Source organism: Hippocampus zosterae, chromosome 7 (genome assembly GCF_025434085.1).
Source record: "Hippocampus zosterae strain Florida chromosome 7, ASM2543408v3, whole genome shotgun sequence".
Taxonomy (NCBI): domain Eukaryota; kingdom Metazoa; phylum Chordata; class Actinopteri; order Syngnathiformes; family Syngnathidae; genus Hippocampus; species Hippocampus zosterae.
This window is the reverse complement of record NC_067457.1, coordinates 2,956,331-2,976,490: the sequence shown is the minus strand read 5'-3', so window position 1 is coordinate 2,976,490 and position 20,160 is coordinate 2,956,331. Positions and strand designations below refer to the sequence as shown.

General features: G+C 50.3%; 3 protein-coding genes across 9 annotated transcripts; 2 read left to right on the top strand and 1 right to left on the bottom strand.

Annotated features, from left to right (window-relative positions):
- Positions 1-2,100: 2,100 nt before the first annotated feature.
- On the bottom strand, positions 2,101-11,010 carry LOC127603385 (uncharacterized). 7 transcript variants are annotated; one of them, XM_052069590.1, is made up of 16 exons: positions 10,758-11,009; positions 5,981-6,943; positions 5,757-5,915; positions 5,511-5,684; positions 5,306-5,379; positions 5,018-5,185; positions 4,798-4,903; positions 4,602-4,686; positions 4,420-4,494; positions 4,217-4,319; positions 4,018-4,086; positions 3,822-3,908; positions 3,622-3,747; positions 3,431-3,539; positions 3,011-3,050; positions 2,101-2,480 (listed from the first exon to the last, which is right to left on the bottom strand). In XM_052069590.1, the coding sequence occupies exons 1-16, from the start codon at positions 10,918-10,920 to the stop codon at positions 2,441-2,443; spliced, it is 2,541 nt and encodes an 846-aa protein (XP_051925550.1). In that variant the 5' UTR covers positions 10,921-11,009; the 3' UTR covers positions 2,101-2,440. The 7 variants fall into 7 exon arrangements, with proteins under 7 accessions (XP_051925550.1, XP_051925549.1, XP_051925546.1 ...); XM_052069589.1 differs by having other exon boundaries at positions 2,101-2,486; positions 10,758-11,008; XM_052069586.1 differs by lacking the exon at positions 3,011-3,050 and having other exon boundaries at positions 10,758-11,008.
- Positions 11,011-12,196: 1,186 nt separating this feature from the next.
- Positions 12,197-13,807, top strand: LOC127604970 (D(1)-like dopamine receptor). The gene has a single exon (XM_052072423.1). It carries the CDS (start codon positions 12,261-12,263, stop codon positions 13,647-13,649), a length of 1,389 nt encoding a protein of 462 aa, XP_051928383.1. The 5' UTR covers positions 12,197-12,260; the 3' UTR covers positions 13,650-13,807.
- A 580-nt stretch (positions 13,808-14,387) lies between these two features.
- On the top strand, positions 14,388-19,030 carry LOC127604939 (trithorax group protein osa-like). The gene is made up of 4 exons (XM_052072366.1): positions 14,388-14,515; positions 14,755-14,816; positions 14,904-16,094; positions 16,284-19,030. The coding sequence occupies exons 1-4, from the start codon at positions 14,388-14,390 to the stop codon at positions 19,028-19,030; spliced, it is 4,128 nt and encodes a 1,375-aa protein (XP_051928326.1).
- Positions 19,031-20,160: the final 1,130 nt, after the last annotated feature.

Sequence of the window (20,160 nt, the reverse complement as noted above, 5' to 3'; positions counted from 1 at the left end):
ATACAAAAAAGCATTTCTATTATTTCAGTGAGGGATTGAAGCAAGTAAATGCTGATGAGAACATTTTGTTTTTAGACGGAGGGGGAAAAAACGTTAAAAAGCTTGTTGGGTGCCAGGGGAAATTGAGCAAATCCCAGGAGCAGAAAAAATGAAAATGTCGTCATTTGGAAATTGATTTTTTTTTTTTTTCTGGAAAAACAAAATATCACCGTGATGTCATGGAGTGCGCCCAAAACAAAAATGGTGGCAGTAACAACACTTGACCACCATTTATTTCCTGTTTGCATTTTGGTTCCATGCATAAATGCTGCATGAGGACAAAACATTCGGAACACGCCCCCCCAAAAAATTCTCATTCGTGATCTTGTTTTGATTATTAATTTTTTTAATTAATCTTCTTCTTATCCGAGAGCGCCTCCTCTACTCTCGTGAAGTGGAAGAGCGTTGCGGCTTCTTTCCCGATGTTGACTTCAGTAAAAACAAAACAAGTTTGTGCGTCTGCTGGCTGAATTAGCACGTTAGCGGTGCAGCGGGTTAATTGCCAGCATCTGCTGCTGAGCGTGCGTGTTCATGTTTGTGTGTGTGTGTGTGTGTGTGTTTAGCTGGAGCTAAACATCATTTTGCAGATGCAGGAACGCGGTCGGCACACGATGGGCGGCGTGCGTTTGCAATAAAAGGCAATGGCGTATTAGAGTCACACTTGGGTCAGTGACCCCGTGAGGAGAGTAACAGCAGTAGCATATAGGTTTCAAGTTGGAGTTATCATCATCATCATCGCTACAACAACGGCTGAGCTGGACTCATTAAAAATGCATTTATGCCCGCGCACGCTGCCGCCGCTGCTGCTGCTACTGCTGCTTTTTTGCGCATGGATGCTTGTGTTTTTCTTTGGAAACGTCACCAAAAAGTGCTTCTGCGACGGGTTTGGCCCCATCGCTTGTTTTATTAAGTGGAGAAATAATGTGAGTTTCCGAGTGACGTTAGCAGGCGAAGGCGTAGTAGACGCGAACAAAATTCCCGTCGATTGACCTACGAGGATGTGAAATGGTTTGTGCCGAGGAATCGAACTCGAGGAATGTTTTAAATGGGCACCTCGGGTTCCTTTCTTGTTGGAGATAAATTTGGGAGTCTCGCGTCTTTAAAACGGCTGACGGTCCAATCAGAGCAAATCTATAAGAGGCCATTGCTCTGTCTAATAGAACGTTGGTCCTTTGGCACCATCTTGTGTAATTTTCTAGGGGAAATTACAGCAGTTTTTTTGGTGGGTATGGGGGGCATCACATTTTTACATGTTTACGGCAATGTTATTAATAGTTACGGATTTCTCTGGACTTTGTTGCAAAAGTTATTTGGACAACTTAACATGTGTTCTGTGTTTGTCTCATTGTCTTTTTTTTTTTTTTTAGGAGGAGGATTTAAACAGGCGAAAGAAGATTGATCGGTCAGGTAATTCCCAAAGTATGAAAACATCGTCCATCCGGCATGCTTCCCTCTCCCGTCGACCGCTGATGATGAAATATTGACGGCGCCTCACGGCACGATTGCGCCGAGTCGATGGAAAAAGGAGAACGAGGACACGCGCACACACACACACACACGGTTGGGCTTCATCTCGGAGACAAGACAGTTCAGCTCGGCGCAGAATACCGAAGTTGAAGGAGGTATATTTTCTCCAAAATCCCCATTGGCCGCTTGCTACGCGGCGTCTCCATGGTAACCGGCTTTATCTACTACACCTGATCTGCTGCTGCTCTCAGGTGAATTACTGTGTGTGGGGAGGTGGGGGGGGGGGGGGTGCGGCGGAGGAAGATGCCAGGAATGAACCAATTAGAAACTCCGCCTCCTCGTTACCCTCTCCATATGTCAGGAGGGTGCCTCGGTGTCCCGCAGCCGCTATATCACAGTTCGTTATTCACACTGCCGCGTTTGCAGATAGTTGAATACGGAGCCTGGAGTCTCGCCTCTGGCTCGTACGCCCAAGGTCCGTTGTTGAAGTTCCACGACTAGTGTCGCATAAAAGCAAATCCCGAGAGCGGTTCCGTGTGGTCGGTGGAGTCGCCTATCGGATGTCGAGAAATGCTAAAATGTGTCGAGCGGCACTTAAAGGGACAGCGCGTCTTTTATTCCGTGTTGCATATTTTTGAACCATCACAAGCCACGATAACAAAGCGCTGGCAACAGTAAAGCGCCGTCACAGTGCTCAATAAATAAGTTAACTTATTAAATAAACTTCCTTCCGGCAGAGTTCAAGTTGAGAGGATGCGTTGAGCTGCCGTCAACGTCTTCCTGTGGCATGCTGGGAAGCGGTCAGACCGCCGTTCTCACGCGGGAAGAGTTGGAGGCGACAAAGCGCGGGCGATTCGGCGGCCTCGGCGTTGAGGGCGGCGCGGGATGTGCTGAGCCGGGTGAGGGGCGGAGCTTCTGTTTGCTGGCGGGGCGGCTAGTGGGGTCGGCTCTTCCGGGTGGGGGTGGCAAAGTACCTGTGGCTGAAACAAATAAAATCGCTCAAAAAAACAAAACGATTTCCTTCAAAACAAATCTTTTAGTTGGAAACTTTTTCAATGTAAGATCTTCAAACTACAACTTAGTCCTTTGAACATTGCTTTTGTAGTTTGACTTTTTCCACGGGAATATTAACAGTATTCTGCCATATTTAACTTTTCTAGGTGCCATCTACACAGCTGAACATTGGAGCTTCCAAACGTTGAGACCAGATCTTCCTCTGGCCTTCACTGACACCTGGCGGACACCGTAGGTACTGCATTCACTTACATTTCACTGCCAGACACTCATCATGCACCCTGCGCTTGCGTGTGCGGCGGCAGGGGGTGCGGGGGGGGGGGGGGGGGGGGGGTAGAGAAGACATGCAACGTTGCGAGAAGGTGACGAGCGAAGGAAATGTCTTTGTGCAATCGGGCGTATCGTTTGCTACGACAACAGGATTTTCATATAGCTCGCGGGGCATATGCTGAGGGGTGCGATGTGGTGCGGAGGAGTTGGCAAACCATACCAGGGCGTGTCGCTGAAGTACAGCACGAGTGTTTCCACTCCTGATAAGAAGCCGAGGTGAAGGTGAGGAAGCAAAAGATGAGAGGGAGAGAGAGAGAGGACAGAGCAAGGCGAAAGGACAGAAGGAGGAATGGATCAGTGTTATCAAAACAGACTGAGGCGGAAGCAACAAACGTGCCCGAGAACCCTTTTTCCATCCTGGCTTTTACATCAAATCAATTTTCCTCATTGCAATTAATTACATTGATTTTAATGTGTTCCAATCCCGCTCTAAAATTTATATATTTTCTGTTTTTAATAAAGAAAATTATTAATATATCAAATCCCATGCCCACGTGAACATAATAAAAGGTCATTTTGTGTTTGTACCATTTTATAGGGGTTGGGGGGGGGCGGGGTCTTTGGAGGAGATGCCACTCACTTTTTCGAGCAAGGTGGGAGGGGATGCTGGGTTTGGGCCTACTACCCCCGTAAGGTCTGGAGCGTTGGTACTGCCACGGTGGCGAGAGCAAGGCGGAGGGAGGAAAAGCCTGTGGGAGGTGGGCAAAACAAAGATTAGCGGCCGGGGGAGGGGGGTCATGATCAATTGTGCATGTATGTGTGCGTGTGTACCGTGCGCTCACTCCAAGGCGTCTGCGAGGCCACGCTCTCGTTAGCTGGCTCCACCGCATTCGTCTGTGTGTGTTGCTCCGACCTGTCCGTTGAGCAGTGACACCTGCTGCTTGCCGGGGCGACGGCCTACGCACGCACACAAACATATAAATACGTCAAAAAAAAGGGTCAACGCTCAAAACCCCAAAATCCAAACTGACCAGCTGGAGGGTGAGCTCCGAGATGATCCGCTCTTTGCTCCTCAGGACCTCTTTGAGCTGCTGCACCTCCTCCAAGAGAGCCTCCACCTGCGCAAGCGCAAAACCAGGTTGGGACCGGGCGCTCCAGCAACACCGCCAAAGTCTTCATTCCGAAAGGTAGTCGTTTGCTTTGCGCGTGTCGAAGAGCGCGGTTGACCTGTGATTGTTCGCCCTCTTCGGGACTGAGCGTGTCGGTGGTCAGAGTGTCGTCGTCCGTGTCGTCGTCCTGAATGAAACGAAATCAGTCATTCGCTGTACTGCGGGTAGAACAATCAAAAACTCAAAATCCTAAAAGCATGACTTTACTACAAAACATTTCGTAAAATATTAGCTATGTAAAGTAATATTGCTCTCACCTGCAGCAAAAACCTTCGGAGGAGTTCCAGCTGTGAGCGGAGTGCGCCACAGTCGTCAGCCAGGTCCTCCATGTCCACACCGGGAGTCCTGAGGGCGGCGGAACTGCAAGGTAAAAAGTGATTCTGTCAATGACACTTTTCCTCGTTGGAAAAAAAAACAACAATTTGTTTATTTTAAAGAATAACAAGTGTTGCTGTGTCACCTTTGAGGAGAAAGATCCAAAGCCAGATCCGTGTCCACGCCGGTGTCGTCCTGCTCGTCGTAGCATCCCGCCTCCCTGACCGCACAGGAATCTCTTGTTACCGCGGCAGCCAGAGTGGGCCCATCACCCCATCCATCGGGGGCGGGGAGAAGAGAAAAAAAAAAAAGAAGAATGTAACCGACCTGTCATCACTGTGGTCATCCTGTGTCCCCCAGCAGAGCTGCCGCCTCCTCCACTCAGCCATGCGGGACGTCCCGTCTCCATCTCCTTGGGTGAGCGACACAACCGCACATCAAAACAACCCAATCAGAGGCTCCAAAATCCGACGTGCTGATTACGTCTGATCAAGTCAACTGCTTAGTGTTGATGTTTGCGCACCGGTGTGGAGTGAAATGTCGTCAGGAAAGTCGCCGTCGAGCATGAGGTCGTCATCGTCCAAATTGTTGTCGTCCAAATCACAAGACTCCACGTTGGTCAGGGCGTCCTGGGTGGGGGAGGAGACGCACACACACACACACACACGCAAGAAAATCATGAGATTTTTGCACCGATTATTACAAAAGTTAACAAAAAGCGACATTTAGCCCGAGCATCTTACACTGCTGTTGACGTCAGAGTCAAAGCTGCCGACGCGCCGCACGTGCCCACAGTCCACCGAGGCACGTGAGACGGCGCCCCCCAGTGGCTCCAGTCCTTCCTCGTCCCACATGTAGATGCCCCCGGAACCGCAGCTGTCTGACGGGGACAGGTCCAGGGAAGAGCCACCCTGGTGGGCCAAATAAACCCCCCACACCCCAAAAAAAAAGACAACCTCATTGTTAAAAAAAAAAAAATGAAGTTGGGGGAAGGGGTGCATGATTGATGAGAAATCTGTTTTAGTTTGTACCTGCTCGTGATTGTCAGATGGACTGGACCTGCTGTGGTAGGAGAATCTGGTCACATGATTTGGTCCGTCTTTGTCTGACGACAAACAAAACGGTTTGGAAGAGACTTTTACAACACTCACAGATTGATGTGACGCGTGGATGGAGAGCGATATCGATACTATGGATGGATAGAGAGAAAAATGACAGATTGACAGTCGAACTGACCGGCGGGCGTCGCGTGCGTCCAGTCTAAAGTGCTGTCCAGGAAGTGCAGTTCCGTCGCCGCGCTAACGCCATTTCCCGCTACTTGCCCCTCACAGAAGCCGGAGCACGATCGGTCCAGACCAGAGTCGTCTTCGTCGTTCTTGGCGAGGACGAGCATGCCCATGCCTCGGTTTCCTAGGAGATGAAAAGACCCGTGAGAAGGCGCCGGTTGGCTACCGTCCGATCGGTGAGGCGTCGGTTCCTCACCCAGGTCGTCAAAGTCGTCCATGTATTCCTGACTGGCGCGGTTGTGGTCCACGGATGAGCCGGACGACAGGGACATGTCCTCCACCATCTCCCCCGGGATGGAAGGTTGCCCCTGGGAGGCTGCGGCTACGACGGTGCGCTCTGGAAAACGGGCAACAACTTTTGGAAGGGGACTTTCAAGGAATCAAAGAAGAATAACGGACCATATTTGATCTTACCTGGACTGGGTTTTGGGGTTTTGGCTCTCGCTCGGCTCACTTCTGCCACAACAGTCTGGGCATGCTTGGCGAGTATCGGCCGCGAAAGCTTATAGCTGACGTTGTTAGCTTTGAGTGCCGGAAGGAAGGACTTCTTCACCCCGCCCGGACCAGCGGGACCCATGAGGGGCCCGGCTTGGACCAAGGAGGTACTGGACTCTTTGTGACCCGGCTTGGTGCTCTGGGACAGGGTCGTGGCCGTGGCGGGCGCCTGTCGCCGGACCTCCAGGCTACGTGGGTGGAACCCGTCGCCTGTGGCGAGGCGCGAGGCCGGCACCGATCCGACGTTGCCTGTGGAGGGAGAGCGGGCGGCTGGCGGCAAAGAACCACATCCGGACCCGGGGCTGGAACTCAAAGTGGAACCTGAGTGAGTAGACCACTTAGGGGGTCGCAGTTTGGAGCCGGAAAGATCGTGAAGGTTCTGTTTGGACCCAGTTAGAGTGGGTTTGGAAACAGGAAGTCTGTTTTTAGGGACAGTAAGTCCAGTTTTAGGTACAGTAAGTCCAGTGGATTTAGGGACAGGAAGTCCAGTTTTATGAACAGGAAATGATTTGTCCAGCATTTTTGGGTCCACTCCAGACCTTTGCGCATCCTTGTCCCGTTGGGGGGCGTCATTGTGATCCGCTTCCTCTGTCACTTCCCCACGTTTCCTCCATTTATTGGAATCTTCAGCAGGCGTGCGAATGGTTCCGATCCGCCTCGACGAGGGCGCCGGTTCGTTGGCGTTGCCATTGCACACCACGGGCCCGCGGTGGTGGTAGAAGCCGCCGGGGAGCCGCCCGGTGGGAAAGACGTGCGAAGCGGCCGCGGCGGTCGCCGTCGGGCTCGAACTTTTGGACCACGAGCCAAATTTAGGCAGTCTGGACACCGGGGTGGGCATGGCGGGGGCGGACATCAGACGACGACAACGTGATTCAGGAAGACGAGGAGCTTAGGGGCAAACAAAAGGCGGCGATAAGATGTCGGCCTCTGTAAATTATTCACCACTTCACACCGCAGCGGGTGTGTTGGGACCATGCAAGATTTTTCTAGCATACGGTGAAGCGTGGTTCCGATCTGCGATAGAAGAGAGACCAGAAAAGAATTCCGCTTTAAACACACGTAAACTTATTTTAGCACAATGTCGCCCTGACTTAAGAGTGGAATTGGTTCCATGACCACACTCAAGTCAAAATTTCTTTCGACGTGCATGATCTTTCTGCTGCTAACCTCGTCCACAAGGGGGCAGTACAATGCATAGAGAAACAAATGCCAGCTACAATGTAATAATCTGATTTGTTTTTTTTAAAGAGGGTAAAGAATCCATGCATGTGGGTGTTTTTGTACAGTGGACAAGGTTCCTGTAGTTATACTTTGATTTGTCAGAAAAAGTCAACATTAACGAACAATAAAATGCGTTGTTTTAGTTGCATCCAATGTCGGCACGTTTGTATTAATTAATTAAAACCCTGTCACGTGACCAGCCCCGCTTCCACCGACAGAGTCGAGCTTTAGCGATAGTTTCTGGTTGGCTGCCGCCTTGTGACACACGCCTCAGTGTGTTGTCTAAACACAAACGCATCATAAAACGGCCGCTGGTGTTAACTGTGGAACAGACACACCCTGTAGACACACGCGCACACGCATGTAACAGCCCCAGGCGGGGGAGAGGCCACACGCCCGGTGACGCTCCCTGAGGTTCCGTTTGTTGAGGATTCCGGTTTGTAAACTATGTCATCCTTTTCAACGAAACTTGGCCAAAAGGAAAAACAAAACATGCTGACAAACTTTAAAAAACATCAATGTGAATCATCAGCCTGAACGCATTCTCGCAATAGCGTCATCGATACGGTTTGAATGTGATTTATTGCCTTGTTTAAAAAATTGACTGTTGCGTAAAGTAGAAGTATGGACCCTCTTTTCGATATGACTCGCCGTCATTGAAGAATTTAAACTTTTTTTCAACATTATAGAATATTTGTTTTATCTCTCACTTAAAGAGAGTTAACTCCTGTTTAAATAGTTACTCTAAATAGTTTTAATATTTACTCCAATGTAATTGTTTAGCAATATTGAAAAAAAAATATTACTCTGATTTGAATATGGACTGTTTCGATATTTAGCATTTTTCATGTTGGACCTTCAAATTTACCGCTTAGCATTCTTGAAAAAAGTACAAAATCAAAACACAAAATTTACCTGCACGGGCACAGAAAGTGTTCTGCAGAGCTGACGAGAAAACTAAAATCCACTTTTAGATGGTCGCTAAGCCAAGCACGCGTCGCGGCCAGCAGCTAACTGCCCCCCGCTAGCCAACATCTGATCAACATCTGAGAGGGAGGAGGAACATGATAAGTGGCGCTTTTATCAAAGCTTCCTGAAGCTCCTCGGGGAGGAAAAGGAGTCATCTGATAGAAGGTGCACTTACATAAGTGCACCCGTAATCCACATTTGTTCCTGCGGGTTTGTTCCTGCTCCTGTTTGGGGGGGGGGTCAAAATGCTGACTCAAAACATGGAAGTGTGGGAGGACAGTGGCACTGTAACTAGGCGTTAGCATGACGTTGCGTCGCTAAGGTGACATCATAGCTAAGGGTGAAGGACACTTGGGGAATTAGATATGAATGTTCAACAAATCAATCAATTCGAACTATTATATTACCCAATGCTGCCTCATACATTTTCATTTGTGTCTTCATCTTCCTCACCCGCCCACCCCCCCTACCCCGCCCCCTTCCTCAGTGAGATCACATGGTTCCTGCTCAGGATCCATCAACAATGTCTTCATGCTCCATTTGTCCGGCTGAAAACAATCCAAAGGCGGCCGGCTCGCAGGCCGAATGCATCGAGTTGTGACTACGCTGGCGCTTTCCATGACGGCGCCAAGGAAAGTGGGAGGAGCTTCCGGGTCCAGCCAGCATGACGACCACGATAACCCCCCCACACCTGTCCTCATGAGCAAGCGCCTTTCAAGCCTTCACACGACGGTACCTCCACCTGTCGACAACTTGAGCTCAAAGGTGCTCTGATAAGTGGATGAAGCTATCGGAATGTGATTGGATGAACGAATCGAGGGGCGAGGGCGGGCGAGGCATGGACAGCGGGGAGTGCGTATGGCCGGTGAAAGTCCACACAGCGCGTTGAAAACAATGATGTCATAGTTTCAAGGATGTCGAGTCAACAATCACCACCTTCGCATGCACGACAAAATTCTGCTCGATTATTTTTTTGCCCTCTCACACAGGAATCCCCATGAATAAAGTTCACAAATTGACGCACCCACCCTGCGCTGAAAATCTTTAGAATTCCCTCGATATGACAAGATGGCGGCAAAGCACTCCTTTTGTCTAAATTTTAGAAACAGAAAATGCCAATTTGTACCAATTGGCATTGAAGGTGGGAATGGGCGAAAGACTTCCAAGTAACGACTCGGCGACACGAATGTTACCGCCGGCGTCATGGCAACCTGGCATCGGACAACTTCTCTGTTGTACTCGGAAGGATTCAATAGCGGAGGGGTTGGGGGTGTAGGGGGGGTCTTCTTTTTGTAGAACCCCGCTAACAGCGTAACTGATGCAAAACAAAGACACTCTGTCTTCTCACAGCGCTGGAGGTCCAAACATCTCGCTTCGGTAGACACGGGGCAAAGGTTCCACAACAAGGAACCGCTTGACCCCCGTCCACTTCCTGTTTACGTCGGAGGCTCACTCGCTTGCGTTTCATTGAATTACACTCAGACAATGCCGCCATACATTATTTTAATGGCACCTCTTATTTTCCCAAAAAATGATTTGCTAGTCATTACACGTTTCATAATAAGTAATGCATCAAGTCAAGCTTAATATCAGGGAATGTTTTTCCTCCCCTTGTCTATTATTGGTTTGCGTGACTAATATTAAAGTTTAGTCACAGTCACTTATGAAAAGCCTAAAATTGCATAATAGTTTTTTTTTTAATAAATGCAATAACAGTGTGGCTGTCTCAAATGACTTTGGCCAATTAAAGGCAACATCTCTCAGCATGTTCACACACATGTCAGTTGAAACCGGTTCCAATGCAAAAAGCATCACAAAGCATTGTTTGCGCTTTTAAGTAGATTGTCTTTAAGGAAGCGTTTAACATAATAATGGGTGTTGTCAAACGTCTGCGCCCATGCAGAACTCCATTGGCGTTTTGCTCACTTTAAGGCCGCTGTTTATAGACCCAGGGAAGGAAGCCGGTTTTGATCCATCGCTTGTATTTGATTTTCTGTTTGTTTGTTTTTTGAGATGCTTATCATACACCATGTCAACATTGCCACGAGGAAGCTTTTCTTGAGTCTTTGAGTGTTGTTAAACCTGATGGCCGTGTACTCTAATTCAGAAGCCCATCGGCTTTTGGGCCAGTTGAATTAAGGCCCACCTCTCTCAGCCCGTCGGACGAAACCGATTCTGAACCACATCATCACCTCCATGCCTTTCACTTGCATTATGTTTTGAAATGCAAGACTTGGCAAAAAACGGCGTGATCACTGGTTAGAAGATGCTCCTTGTCTTAAGAACTCCCCACTCAGAACCCGTTTGACTATTTGGCCCAATTAAAGGTTCCTCGCCGCTTGAGCGCATTGGAGCCTATCAGGCGTGACATGTACCAGATGATCCTTGTGATGGATGCGCTTCCTTATAATCGCCACGTATGTCGATCGTCATTCATTTACAGTATATTTACGTTGCAAATCATACTGTAAGCGTTATGTGTGAGAGAGACGGGCGATGGTGGGAGACTCACCTGTGACGACCAGGCAGCACCGGGCGTGGAAATGGCGACGCGGAGGACGACGATATGTTCTTGCTTCCTTCCTGAGCGTGCAGCCCTCTGATGTCACTCCTCGGCGGTGTTCCGTGAGGAGGGCAAAGCAGGTGAATTTGCGGCTGATGCCGTCGGGTTTCATTTCACGGAGGCCTGACGTCACATCGCTGCCTGCTGAATCATTCACGCACGCGCAGGCTCACACTAATGCGCATGCCCGCTGAACATCTGACAGTGTCGTCAGCCGAGAGAACAGAACGCAAGACTTGCCGGCGCCGGAAGTGGCGACATTTCAAATTAAAAGCCGACCGACACAACGAAGGGGACTTTGAGTCCTGAAACCTGCAACTGGTTCAGCGAAAGTTAACCTTGAAAAGGGGCCAATCTGCAGTGAATCCGACTGACAGCCTGCTTCCAAGTTGGGCATTGTTCACCATCACTGTTATTCGAGCACTTTATTCACGATCGCCAATAAAGCAAAGTAATAAAACGACACTGTCTATCTCTGTGATGCTCGTCGTCAATTTCAAACCAAGTTGGCTTTGCAAACTCCCTCTCCCGATCTCAGGACGGCATAATGAATGGAGCGGAGGGGAGAAAGTGGTAAGATTGAGGCCTTACGGGTTAGGTTCGAGTGCCGTCACGAAAATGAGGGCCGAAGTTTGGAACACAAGAGTCCACTCACTCCCCTAGAGATGCCATCTCAAAGCTCACGTGTCGGTTTTGACATATGATCAGATATATTTTTTCGAAATTTTCGCGGTAGATTTGATCAAAATAGTGGCGAACTACTCTTCATCCGGCCCTCGGCCTCTTTCATAAAATCAGGTTGGGCGCAATGGGACGCGTATTGCATTGAGTGAGGTCTCGTAGACTGGTGAGTGATGTTTCATATAGTGCTGCTTCCCTCTAGTGGCTAAATGAGTAATAGCATTCACTAAATGAGTAATAGCATTTAGACACAAAAGGGCAGTAGCACTCTACGAGACATCAATCACGAGTCAAGGAGGCATCACTCCGTGCACATATTAACCTCCCAGTTTACTAAAATGGCGACAATCAACAGAAAAAGGAAAGTTGACTGCAAAGGGACGACGATTCAAGGATGGATGGAAATTGGACTATTTCTTCACTCAAATACGCAACAACTGGATTGAAGAACTCTCAGCGGACATCAAACGACAATTGGGAGACAGAGGAAAATAGTTTTTTTTTGTAATGTGATATGAAATGCTGGAGTGGCGTCAAAGGGTTTACTGTCCTGCAGCACTTCGTCAACAGTTAAAGTCACCGACTTGACGAACGGATTGCAAATAACACTCGGATGAGATTCGATGCTCTGCAATTTGCCATCCGCGAATGCGTGTGAGGGAAAATGTAAAACGCGCGGATGGGCGGGAGTGGTGTTGGGTTGGGGAGCCCTAACGTGGGGGCGCACCGAGCCTCGCGGCAGCAGCCACCGATGGCACAGACGAGCAAGCCATGGCCACCTGGGACGCGCGCAGCCAGTGGCCAGCGACCACGGCGGGCGAAGCGTCGTGGGAGGGGGGCCACGACGCCCCGACGGGCGCCCCCGGAGACGTGAGCTTGGCTCGCGCGCTGACCGGCTTCGTCCTGTGCGCCCTGATCGTGTCCACGCTGCTGGGGAACACGCTGGTGTGCGCCGCCGTGGTCAAATTCCGCCACCTGCGCTCCAAAGTCACCAACTCGTTCGTCATCTCGCTGGCCGTGTCCGACCTGTTCGTGGCCGTTTTGGTCATGCCCTGGCGCGCCGTGTCCGAAGTGGCCGGCGCGTGGCTTTTCGGCCGCTTCTGCGACACCTGGGTGGCCTTCGACATCATGTGCTCCACGGCGTCCATCCTCAACCTGTGCATCATCAGCATGGACCGCTACTGGGCCATCTCCAGCCCCTTCCGCTACGAGCGCAAGATGACGCGCCGCTTCGCCTTCGTCATGATCGGCGTGGCGTGGACGCTGTCCATCCTCATCTCCTTCATCCCCGTGCAGCTCAACTGGCACCGAGACGCGCGCGCCCTCAACGCCACGGGCGCCGACGCGGATCGGCGACGTCAGCCACAGGACGACTGCAACGCCAGCCTGAACCGCACGTACGCCATCGCCTCGTCGCTCATTAGCTTCTATATCCCCGTACTCATCATGGTGGGCACATACACGCGTATTTTCCGCATCGCGCAGACGCAAATCCGTCGAATCTCCTCGCTGGAGCGCGCGCCAACCGCCTCCGCCGCCGCCGCGCCGGCCCCGCGCGCGCGGGCCTCGGCGCAGGACGAGAGCGCGCTAAAAAGTTCCTTCAAGCGGGAGACCAAAGTGCTGAAAACGCTGTCCATCATCATGGGGGTGTTCGTCTTCTGCTGGCTGCCCTTCTTCGTGCTCAACTGCGTGGTACCCTTCTGTCAGGCCGCGGATGCGCCCGGCGCCCCGCCCTGCGTCAGCGACACCACCTTCAGCATCTTCGTGTGGTTCGGCTGGGCCAACTCCTCGCTCAACCCGGTCATTTACGCCTTCAACGCCGACTTCCGCAAGGCCTTCTCCACCATCCTGGGCTGCAACCGCCTGTGCGCCAGCTCGGCCGTGGAGGCCGTGGACTTCAGCAACGAGCTGGTGTCCTACCACCACGACACCACGCTGCACAAGGAGGCCGCCGCCGCCGCCGCCGGCCCGCCGGCCGGCCCCCAGCGCCACTTTGACCAAGTGTCGCTGGCGTCCGACGATTCTCGGAACCCCACCGACCCCCTGCTGGCTTCCGCCCTGCAGAGTCGGTGCGAGGCCGACATCTCGCTGGATGTGACGCCCTTCGGTGACCCCTATGCCGACCCCTACGCCGTCCCGGGTCACGTACAGGACATGTGAGGATTCGTTGCAACCGAGCTTCATTGACGATTTCCATGTACTCATTTTTTTGAATCAGAGATTCAAGTACATTTTTCTTGATTACTTTTTTTCCCCTGCTTCCAAATCTGCCTTTGTTTTTTTTTCATTTTGTCATCTTTCCATAATAACAATAATGCGATAACAACAACGTATAATAAATGTAGTCCTCCTGAAGAGTTGTTTGTTTGTTTTTAAGTGTTTGTTGAACGCGTTTTGCGGCTCGCAACCGTCCAGCGACAAGCCCATGAAAGCGGCACCGAAGATGAAAGTGAAAGCGCTGAAGGCCTGCGGGCGGCTGGCCTGCCTGACCTTTGACCCCCCCCCCCCTCTCATGTGTGAATGTGGACACAACTGTGTGTGTGGATGTGCGTCTTCCTTTTTATATGCCTCAAAATGTGTCCTTTCAAAGTGACTTAGAGATGCGCGCACACACACACACACACACACACACACACACACGACCTAACACAACATAACAAGGTGAAAGTACATTTGATATATATATATATAGCGACTCCAATTCCTGTTGGGAATTATTATTGGAATTATCAAATCATTCTCTAGAATTATTTAATCATCAGCCATATCCCACATTTTTTTTTAGGTTTTGTTTTCTTTTGGTGTGATTGTATCCAGCTGCAGTCTTGCAACTTGTGATTTGATGTTCGGGGCGAGCGGGAACAGGTGCACTTCGTGAGTGTGGCGCAGGTGCGCGCGATGGCGGCTGACGATGGGCGTGAGCGGTATTTAAGCAGCAAGCGTCTCTTGCCATTCATGCCCAAGCTTCCCGTCTCGTCTCCTGTTGTGCAGAGGGTTTTGGACATGGGGCCAGGACTCGCTGCAAGGTAATTTGGCTTCTTTTGTGAATTCTTACAAGCGTTTTTGAATTGTGCCTTTCGCATTAGATGTCAGAAAGCAGAAATCACCTTTCTATTCATGAAGAGCTTTGTTAAAAGTTCTCAAAAAAGCTACTTGTCACTATTGCTGGCATAGATGAATGACTATTTGTTGGCTTTTATTTCCACTGGCAATTTGAGAATGTTGCTCATGTTATGCAGACATTTGACTTGCTTGTCTTGTGCAGGTTTTCTTGGATGTGTTTGCTGTTGTTCAGCAATGCTGCAAATGTCCCTGTGCAACACAAGTGTAAGTGCCCAATCAAATGTGGCTTACAGTTCAAAACTTGCTGCAGTATCAGATTTTTATATATACATTTTTATTCCTTCCCTGCAGACCACCCCAGGCCTCTTTACAAGCCAAGTGCTGGGCCTGCACCGCCATCTGATGGCTTGCGCCCATCCCTCATGACCCTGCAGAAGCAACATTCAAAAGTGCACTCTGCAGTCCAGGATTCTGACCCCACGCCTGAAAGCCAGGCCCCATCCAGCCTCTCGACTCCAGGTGTGGCGTCCTCGGGCTTTGCAAACCAGGGCTTTGTGGCCTATGCAGGAAACTCCGACAAGCCTTCAAGTGCTCCTGCGCCCCCTGCTAACAAGTATGCGAATGCTCCCAGTTCAGGTTCAAGATGGGCACTTTATGATCAGACATTCCGCTACAAACCCACAAATTCCGGAGACCAAGCCGGCATGGCTAACGCAGGTGTCCAGCGGCCCCAAAGTTGGGTATTGCAATCTTCTGGAGACAAGACCTCAACCGGTGGGCTCAATTTAGATGCTGTTAAGGGGCAGCCGGCAGTGACTGGAGGTGGCAACCTTCCCCCCAGTTGGGCAGAATACATTTCAGTTTATGAGCCACCCTCCAGCTATCAACCCCCGACTGCTTCTTTGCCCCCGTCTGGTGTCAAAGTAGGTAATCCTCAAGCAAATCTACCCATAGGTTGGGCGGCGTACCATCCAATTGCTGTGCAACCTTCTGGCCGCAAACCGAGTTTAGGTCAAGTTGACGAAGTCAAAGGGCAACTACTGGAGACTCCAGCTGCAGGTGTGCCCTCAAATTGGCCCTTCAATCCAGTATACATGCCGTCTTCGACCTATGAATCAACTGCTCCCGAGGTTACTTCTGGTGGTATAAAAGGGAGTCTTCCTGGTAAAGGGAAGGGGCAAGCTCAAGCCAATTTGGGTGGAAATCTGCCCCCAAGTTGGACATTGTTCAATCAAGTCTTCACATCATCTGGCTATGAAACCCCAACTGCTCCAGAGAGCCCCGTCACGGCAAAGGAACAGCCTGCAGCTAATCCAGGTGGCTATCTTAAAGGTTGGCAAGTGTACAGTCCAGTTTATGTGCAACCTCCTAGCTACAAACCCGCCACAGGTAGTGTGGATGCAGTCAAGGGACAGCAGGCATCTCATCCTAGTGGCACGATGCAAAAAAGTTGGACGGCATATGGTTCAGTTGAAGCCCAACCTTCCAGCTCCAAACCAGCCACTGGCGGTCTTGTCAAAGGGCAGTCGGCGTCCAGTCCAGGTCACCACCTGCAACAAGGTTGGGCAGCATACAGTCAAGTCTATCCACCATCCATTTTCAAACCACCAACTGCTCCTGGTGGCACAATGCAAAAAAGTTGGACACCATACGGTTCAGTTGAAGCCCAACCTTCCAGCCCCAAACCGGGCACTGGCAGTCTTGTCAAAGGGCAGTCAGCGTCTAGTCCAGGCGACCACCTGCAACAAGGTTGGGCAACATACAGTCAAGTCTATCCACCGTCCGTTTTCAAACCACCAACTGCTCCTGGTGGCACAATGCAAAAAAGTTGGACAGCATACGGTTCAGTTGACGCCCAACCTTCCAGCTCCAAACCGGCCACTGGCGGTCTTGTCAAAGGGCAGTCGGCGTCTAGTCCAGGTGACCACCTGCAACAAAGTTGGGCAGCATACAGTCAAGTCTATCCACCATCCAGTTTCAAACCACCAACTCTTCCTGGGCCTGTGAAAGGGCAGCCGGCAGCTCATCCTGGTGGCACCTTGCAACAAAACTGGGCAGCATATGGTGAAACCTATCAACCAACTGATCCTGTGGTTCTTCCTGGCACTGTGCAAGGGCAGCAGACATCTCTTCCTGGTGCCGCCCCGGAGCAAAGTTGGACAGCATACAGTTCAGTTGAAGCGCAACCCCCCAGCTCCAAACCGACAACTGGCGGAGGCGTCAAAGGGCAGCCAGCACCTAGTCCGATTGCCGACCTGCACCCAAGTTGGTCAGCATACAGTCAAGTCTATGAGCCTGTGGTTCGTCCCGCTGGTGTAAAAGGGAGTCCTCACGGCACTGTTCATGGGCAGCAAGCATTTATTCAAAGTGGCAAACTGCCCCTAGGTTGGATTGGCTACGGTCCAGTTAATGTGAAACCTGCAACTGGTTCAACGAAAGTTAACCTTGAAAAGGGGCAATCCGCAGTGAATCCAACTGACAGCCTGCTTCCAAGTTGGGCATTGTTCAATCCAGTGTTTACTTCTTCTGGTTTTGAATCCCCAACTGCCCCAGAGAGCCCCATCACGTCAAAGGGACAGCCTGCAGCAAATCCCGCTGACAACCTGCCCAAAAGTTGGGCCGTGTACAGTTCAGGTCATGTGCATCCGCCAAACTACAAACCCTCAGCTGGTGGTGTGAAGCAACAGCAGCAAGTCGCAAACGCAGGTGATCTGCACCAAAACTGGGCAGCATACAGTCAAGTCGGTCATTCACAAACTGCTCTGGACATTGTGAGAGGGCAGCCGGCAGTTAATCCTGTTGGTGCCCCGCAACGAAGTTGGGCAGCATACGATTCAGTTGAGGTGCAACCTTCCAGCTCAAAGCATGAAACCGGTCAAAGGAATGTTGACCCTGTGAAGGGGCAAAGAACAGTGAATCCAGCTGCCAGCCTGCCTCCAAATTGGGCAATGTTCAATCCAGGTTACTTGTCATCTTCTGACTCAGAATTTCCAACTGGTTCTGTGAAAGTGAGTCATCTTGATTCCGGAAGGAGGCAAGCTATTGTGGATGGAAACCAACCTCAAAGTTGGGTATTGGGCCATCCAATGTATGAGCCAGCTGTCCCTGAGAGTTCTGTGCCTGGAAAGGACCAACCTTCAGCTAAACCATATGGCAAACTGCACAAAGGTTGGGCAATGTACAGTCCGGTTGATGTGCGACCTTCCACCTATAAACCCTCAACCGGTGTTGACGCTGTAAAGGGGCAGCCGGTATTAAATGCAGGTGGCAACGTCTTGCCACATTGGCCCGCATACAGTCAAGTCTATCATCCACCAGCTTCTCCTGTAGTTTCTCCTCCCAGCACTGTGATGGGGCAACTGGCATCTCATCCTGGTGGCAACCTGCAACAAAGTTGGGCAGCATACATTTCTGGCACTGGGATGGGGCAGTCGCCTGGTTGGGTGAAAGTAGCTGCGCCTGCTGGCAAGGGTCAACATGCATTCTCTGAAGCCAATCTAGCACCCTCAACTGGTGGTGCCACAGGTCACACTGGTATAGGCCAACCAGAACCACATCCAGATGGTAACGTGCACCAAAATTGGGCCGCATACAGTCACTTGAAACTACCGTTCAGCTACCAACCAAGTGGCACTGGTAATGAGCAACTTGAAGCCCTTCCAGGTGCCAAACCGCCTGCAGCTCCTTCCAACCAAGAACCAAGTGGCGTTGGAGTTCAAGTCAGACCATCCATCAGGAAGGGGAAGCCTGCAGCAAATCCAGGTGGCAACCAGCACCCGAAATGGACATCGTACAGCTCGGCCCACTATTGGTCACCCGGTTTCAACCCCTCAGTTGCTCCTGTACCCTCTCCTGTTGGTGCTCATGTAAGTCTTCCTGCCGGCGCTGGAAACTGGGGTGCAGGGTCTGTTTCAGGTGCTAAGCTGGGCTCCGCTTGGGCGGCATATAGGCAAATCAATCCATCTTTAAACTACAAACCCTCAGGAGCTCCCGGTTCTGGACAGCAGTCCTCTCAGGGTGCGGCCAAACAAGTCTCTGGTTCATTTTCAAGTGGTGGCCTACAAGTGAGAAGTCAAAACGAGTTGCCTGCTCATCCAGTTGGTCTACTTGCCAACTGGCCATACCTTCGAGTGGATTCCAACGATCATGCCACATCTGGACTTAAAGGCTATGACTCTGCCGGTGTTCCCAACAGGAGCCCTTTGAAGTGGATCTCTTCCCATCCAGGCCACCCCGGCCAAGCTCTGGTCCAATTTCCAATGGAAGCCAGAGCCCCATGGTTGTCATCTCAAGTGTTTGCTGCTGAGTTGCCGGAGGAGGATGATGATGATGATGAGGAGGAGGAGGAGCTTCCAACTTATATTGTTCGTAACCGAAACGGCTATCGGCAATGGCCCAAAGAATTCTCCAGAATGCATTATTTCCAAAAGGACGAGCAACCCTACGTTCCCTACCTGAGAAGATCTCCAAAGGTCTAAAGGAGGTAAACATTTATTTATACTGCCTACTCAACACTCACTTGTGTTAACTTGCATTTTTTTTCTTCCCTTTTTATAGGATGAACAAGCTGCGTTGATTCCCTGCTGAATACGATTTAATAAACCAAAGAATCAAACTCATTTGACTGCCTTGTCTTTCAATGATCTGTAAAATTGAGTTTACGGGTGTTGCAGTCTCACATTAGATACAGACGTGGCGCGTTTCAACTTTAACTTCAGTAATTGTTTACTGATGCTATCATTGAAGTACAATTGCGAACGACAGACCTGAAACTTTGAAGCAAGTCAGTTTCGCTCCGTTAGTAAACTGACTTATTCAAATCCCGCTTTCAGTTTTTGTTTTTAGCCAAAACGTGCAAATTTCCGTTTGAGTATTTCATGAGCTTACACTTGTAAAATGTCTCCATTGTTATGGCCGAAGTGGAGGTCTGGCAGGTGATGTGGCAGCAGAGTCCGCTGTTGACAAACCTCTTTGGCAGGCAGACAAGCAAGTGTCTGTGAAGGCGGTAGAGCCATCTCCCAAGATGAGCTCGGCATGCTTGTTGCCTGCTAAGTGTCGCTGATTGCTGGAGAGGCTGCATGAAGGAGTCCGAGTGGACCACTTGTACTCTCACCATCAGTGGTGCTGGCTCTGATTGTGGCCCTTCAGTGGGAAAGTGTCGCTAACGTGAGGATGCTGCTAGAAAGAAAAAAAAACAATCCTATTAGTACCAAGATGAAAAACCCAGCACTGGCTTTGTGAGTCACGTGTAGATTTCAAACTCTTACTGTTGCTCTTGGATATGAATATATTCAAGACATTTAGCTCCCTATTGCAGTGATGCTTACGTATGCCAAGAACCACAGAATTGAAGCTGCTCAAGCTGCTTTTTTTTCCCCTCCTCTTTGTCAGCTTGTCATAGTGATATTTCATTTTGTCAGCATCTTAAGGTCCACTCCAAAACTGACATTTCTTTGCAATTTGCCTTTGTCTTGATGCAAACTAGCTGGCAGCACATGATTACTTGCTTGTGTGTGATGAGCCACTCTTCTGATCTTATGTTGGCATGCATAGGGGTCACTGTCTTTTAGCTTGATACAACTTCACTAAAACACAGGCGGAAAAAAAT